Consider the following 6,000-nt stretch of genomic DNA (forward strand, 5'->3'; position numbering starts at 1 on the left):
TACACCCCCTACTTTCTACCACTACCCCTAAAAAAGAAGCCACAGATTTTAGGGCACTTGAAATCTTCCCAGGGCCCTGTCCCAATACTCCCACTACCCCTACTTTTTAGCACCACCCCTAAATTTTGCTTGCTACGTCACTGCGTGGTTTATGTTCGGGTACGTAAGCGACTGCGTAGTTACGTTTGCACATACGTCACACCATATCAGGAAGCTGAGAGCCAAAAGCTGTTTTAATTTTAGCTGTAGCTCTGTTAATATGCCACTTTATTAAGTTTTAATATTTTTTCAGGCGTAAAAGTAACCGTCAAGATCTCCAACCTGGGCTCTGTTTATCCAAATAACGCCTGTTAAGAAATTTGATCCAATGTTTTCGGAGAAGAGCCGCCGGCTCGGAGCAGCAGCAGCTCACGGCCGGGTCAACCTGCGCCGTCGTCCTGGGGAGAAACCTGCAGTTCTGTGGAGCAGCGTTTCCGCTAGAAAAAAATGGCACCGGACAATGTGACCGGCAGGGTTTCAATTTACCGGACAAATGTTTGAAATTCCAGTCACATAGGCTATATGAATTGATTGAAGTTAAAAATAAATGCAGTAGTACGATATCAATGCAAGTCATTTAATAGTATTTTTATTGAAAAACAGGGTATTTAAAATAAAATAAGTCCCGTCAATTGACTCGCGAGCGTAACTTCAAAAAATAAATAAATATTGCAGAAGCTTGCGTGTAACCTACGGCGTAAGGTACTCTGCGTCGGTGCGACGCGGAACCATAAATCAACGCACACGTGGATGTCGGCGCTGCAGCTCCGCTTCCTCCCGGCACCGAGGCTCGGCGTGTCCCTCCGCGGTACTCCCGGGGACTCTAGTCCCGCAGCACCAGTGAGTATTTTCACCGGACATTTTGACCGGAGAGATTATAAAATACCGGACTTCGGCATATTTTACCGGACAAAGTCCGGCAATTACCGGACAACGGAAACCCTGCTGTGGAGAATTACCGCTGGCTGAAATAAATCATTTAGGAAAATAAATGTTGGTTTAATAGATGAAATCTAACAGTTGTAGCTACGTCTGTTAAGAAATTTGCTCCAAAAATGTCGGGATGATGATGCCTGCCAGCTCGGGAGCTGATTTATGGTTCTGCGTTAAATCGACGCAGAGCCTACAGCGTAGGGTACGGCAGGGGCAGTGGGTGTATTGGGACAGGGCCTATGTATTTAACCTTAGAGGGACGTCACTGGTGACGGGTTATGAAGTTGAGCGGCTTGTAAAGAGAGAAAAATAAAAGGAGGGGAAAAGAGGTGAGCTCGTAGCCTCTAGCTCTTCGCTCACCTCTTGTAGCTTGGATACTTCACAAACGTGCTAGACTCCGGGAACAGAGTTGTATCAGACCATACGAGAAACCGTTCACGGCCCGCGCTGGCTGGCTAGATCGATTCCTGAAGACGAACGGCTTCAGTGTCTGAAGACGCACAATAAGATTTGGGTTGATTGAAACAATTGATAAACGCAGGTCCCACAATAAACACCAGTTGATTTGAGCGCTTTAAGTAAATAAACGCCCGTACCTACGTACCTGCGTGCTGCTGTGAGCTACGTACGGCATGTTTATTCAGCTGTGGACTGAAAGATTCCTGCACACTTTGATATCTGTCGGTATTATTTCCCAGTCTTGTAAAGATCAACTTCTCTTGAACCGTACGTCCGCAGAGATCTTAATTCTGGCCACAGCTCACATCAGCAGGCGCTTCTTATAAACGGTAATCTAAAAGAGAGGCTTTGAGTGTGTTTTATCAATCGCAGGAGCTCTAAATCAAACCTCAAGACCGTTTCATTAATCGGACTCCAGGTGTGCAAACTACCGACTCCAATTAGCTTTTGTTGAAGTAATTAGTGTAAGGGACCACTTACGCTTTTCTCTGGCGCTGTGAATGTTTAATGAGTGCGCTCAATAAAGACACAAAAAACTGTAATTACTTGTGTGTAATCAGCTTAAGCAGATTATTTTTGTCTGTTATTGTGAATCAGACGAAGATCATATCACATTTTATGGCAAATTAATATTGAAAACAAACCGAGGGGTTTACGTCCTCTCCTTTGCACCTGTTTATTTGCAGATATCCTGCAGTATAACGATGCTATGATGTGGTTTACAGTGGTTTTCCCAGTTGCTGTAAGTGTGTTCACTGCGTTTTCTACATGTCTGCAGTTTTGCAGTGTTAAAATACCTCCAACTCTGCTCAGTTTCCTCCTGCTCTCGGCTGGAAGTGAGGGATCCACCGGGCTCTGTGACATTTCCAGTCTGAGCTGTGAGGTTGAGGGATTAGTGGAGGGATGTCAGGAGTTAGTTTATGCGACAATCTATAGCCATTTCTACACTTGCAGACCTGCTCTGCTTCACTGCTGCCCTGAGTCAAATGAGAGAAGATCCGGAAATGAGATGTTGGTGCTTGATGACGACTAAAGCCTGGATTATGGTTCTGTGTTAAATCGACGGCAAGCGTGCGCCGCAGGTTGCGCCGCAATGAGCACCCCCACGGCGCACGCCACGCCGCGTCTGACATGCACGTCCCAAAAATTGGAACTACGCGTCGAGAGGTCGCAGACCCAACGCAGACTGAGAGGGCTGTGATTGGTTTGCTTGAAAGCAACACATTTTCTTTTGTTTTGGTTTTTTGCACAATAGTTGTCCTTATCTCTTTGATTCACTGTGACCGGAAAAGTCTGATAAACCATTCAGGAAAAGATCGCACCCCCCCTAGCGCTCTGGGGAGGTATTGCACCGCAACGAAATGGAGTGACGGAGAAGTCCGAAGGGTTCACGACGGCGTCACGGCAGCTACGTGTGTTTTGCGTTGATGAAGCGCAGAACCATAATCCAGCCTTAACAACTTATTGTTTCCGTGTTTTAACTCATCTCAATGTCCATCCTCAGGTCCTCCCCAGGATCTGGCGTCCAGGAACCAGCCCCTCCAGAGCATCCGAGCCGCTCGTCTCCTCCAGCAGCAGCAGCAGCAGCAGCAGCAGCACAGTCAGCAGCAGATGGTCCAGATGGGTCCGGTTCAGGGACAGGGAGGCTCCGTGGGACCCCAGGCCGACATGGGACTCCCCTACGGCACCCAGGGCTCCAACCAGGGCTCCCTGTACGGCCTCAACCCCTCCATGAGCCAGATGATCCACCAGCAGCAGCACCAGAGCCAAAGCGTCCAGGCCTCCATGGGTCTTCCACCGCAGCACAACCCCGGCGGAGGCCCGCCGCGGCAGGGGGGGGCCGGCCCCGGGGTCGGGGGGATGCCCGGAGGTCCCGGGGGCGGTGCGGCCGCTGGTTACGGAGGGCAGGGTATGCTAATAAACTCAATGACCCAGCAGCCCCTCAAAGGCCCTCCCAACGCCAAAGCCCAGGCTCAGAGACTGCAAAGCATGCTGGGTGCTGGGGGAGGAGGGGCGGGCGGCTGGCCGCAGCAGCAAGGACAGAGTCTGCAGGCCATGGGGGGGGCGGTGGGAAGGACTACAGGAGGAGGGGGCGACATGGGCGGCTTCAGCTCGGCCCAGGGTTACGGGATGCAGCCAGGTCAGCCCCAACGCATCGCCAAGCAACACTTTCCAGGCCCGGGGCAGGCCATGAGCCAGGGCATGGACCCCCGGGTGGGCAACCCCGCTGCAGGTATGGGCGGCCCCATGATGGGCCCCCACATGGGGGGGCAGCCCAGGACCAACCAGCCCCGAGCCATGCTCATAAACCAGGGGATGAACCCGGGGGTGATGGGGCAGGGCATGGCCGGGATGGGGGGGTTCGGGCCGGGCCCCGGGGGGCCGGGGGCCGGGGCGGGGGGAGGCGGAGGGGGGAACGGACCCTACGGACCAGGGGGAGTCGGGGTGGGAGGGCAGCCGCAGGGCTACCAGAGGACAGCCAATCAGGACCTGTCGTCCTACGGTTATGGGGGCGGGCCCTCAGATGGGGGGGCCTTCGGCCTGGGGGACGGCCCCGGGGCGGAGCTGGACTCCAGCGACGGCTGGATGGAGGTGTTCTTCCCGAGCCAATAGCCGACGGGAACGTTTTTACAGAAGGAGCCAAACATCGCAGAAGGACAAATGTCACAGCCTGAGAAAGTAAAACTGCAAAGGATGACGCGACGATGACTGGCCACGTTTTTATTTTGTTAAACACAAAAAAGGTTTTAAATGAGTCCCCGTGTCCTGTTTTATGTCTGTGTGTGTTTGAGGTGGACAGAACACTCGTACGTCTGTCTCGTGCATAGAAACCAAGAACCGGCCCAGAGATTGAGAGGTGTGTTTCATTAGTTTTCACTTTGGTTCTCCGTGGATTGAATTCTCCTCATGTTCCGGCGTGTTTGAAAGCGAACCCCGCCGAAGCCGCGGCGCTCCGGCGGGGTTCGATCGGAAAAACCGCAGACTGATGAAGTGGAAGGAAGACTCCATCTCAAGACGGCAATTTATTCATATTTGTGTGTTTGTGCGGCGCAGCTCTGCGTTCAGATGTCTCGACTCTGAGGAGCTGAAGTGGTAGAAAGCACCGTCAGCGCTCCCACTTCCTGTCTTAGACACACACAAACCCGCTCACCTCACACTCCTCACTTGATCTCTTTAATTCTCCCTCTTGCTCTCTCCTCCCGCCTTCCCCATCCTCCCTCCAGAGACTCATCCATCGCTCTAAACGCTCCTCTCTCTGTTTAAATTGCGCACATCACAACACAACAAACGGTGTTCCTCCGTCGTGCCACACAAGCGCACTCTGCCCTCTAGTGCCTTCGCTAGGCAACCGTCCTGGGAGGCGAGGGGGGGGGCGGTCTCTCTGATCGTTGTCACTTAGGATGACGAGTGTGCATGTGGAGGAAGACAAAGGGAGTGAGAATAGGGGGTGGATAGGCAGCTAAAGCCACAACTTGGACTTAAAAGGCATAAACATGCGTGTATAAGAAACACAGAGGCAAGCGTCACCGTCGGGAGGACGTGGGGGTGTGTGGGGGGGCGGGGGGGGGGCGGTCAGCTGAGATAATGCCACGCTAAAGCTTCTGTCTGCACGACGTCACATCCTTCAGGCGACCACGAAGCTAAGCTAAGCTACGACCGCTGGGCACTGAATGTATTCAAGCACCACAAGTGGCTTCTTCTTCCCCGAACCCAGTCAAAGGTCCAGCGGCTCCGTGTCCCCTCGCCGCCGCGCGTTTGATCGCTAGCAGTGTTGTCGCTCGTGTCCATGTTCATTAAAACCCCAGTTCCAAAAACGTTTGCGACGTGAAAAGTTCAATAAAGATCTAAAGAAATTCCATATTTTATTCACAATAAAACGGAGGAAATGTACCAGTTTTGGCAGCGACATGTTTCAGAACTGTTGGGACCGGGTGATTTTTATTTTATTTTTTTCTAAACCCTTGTGTAGCATCTCCTCTTCTCTTTATCAACAGCCCCTGAGGGATTAGGGTTAGGGGGCCTGAGGGGACCAGGTGATGGGAGATTTGGGGACAGGAACGTAGTCCCACACTCATCTGATGTAGGATCTGAGCTGCTCAACAGTTCTGGGCTCGGCTTTGATGAGGCCAGTTCAGCACCTGCACTCTTGCTTTCGCACTGGATGCAGTTTGAGGTTAAACATTGACTTGCTGAAAGTTGCAAAGTCTTCCCTGGAAAAGTCATTGTCTGGATGTGTTGCCCTGAACCCCCAGCTGGATGAAGCCTCTCCTTGTTGCTCAGGAAGACGGGCGTCCATGGTTTCCAAAAAGAGTCTGCCATTTAGAGTCATCTGACCACAGAGCAGTTTTCTCCTTTACCTCTGTCCGTTTTGAATGAGGAGACTGCTTTTTTTGGGGGGTTTTTGTTCACGTATGCCTTTTTGTTTGCATCGCACAGCGTTGACCTGCATATGTGGATCCTATAGAGATTTCCGGGCGTCTCCAAGCCCATGCAGAGGCATCCAGTTGAGTTTTGTCCTTGTCCGTGACATACACGGATTTCTTCAGATTCTCTGGATCTTTTTATATT

General features: G+C 51.9%; 1 protein-coding gene across 1 annotated transcript in view; it reads left to right on the forward strand.

Moving 5' to 3' along the window:
* Nucleotides 1–4,961, forward strand: part of maml3 (mastermind-like transcriptional coactivator 3) — a 126,642-nt gene extending 121,681 nt beyond the window's left edge. Inside the window, exon 6 of the mRNA XM_061724567.1 lies at nt 2,936–4,961. Within this exon, the coding sequence (XP_061580551.1) occupies nt 2,936–4,044 (1,109 nt within the window). The 3' untranslated portion in view covers nt 4,045–4,961. The remainder of the gene's footprint in view (nt 1–2,935) is intronic.
* The last annotated feature ends 1,039 nt before the right edge of the window (nt 4,962–6,000 follow it).

This window comes from Cololabis saira, chromosome 1, assembly GCF_033807715.1.
Source record: "Cololabis saira isolate AMF1-May2022 chromosome 1, fColSai1.1, whole genome shotgun sequence".
In the NCBI taxonomy this organism is placed as follows: Eukaryota; Metazoa; Chordata; class Actinopteri; order Beloniformes; family Belonidae; genus Cololabis; species Cololabis saira.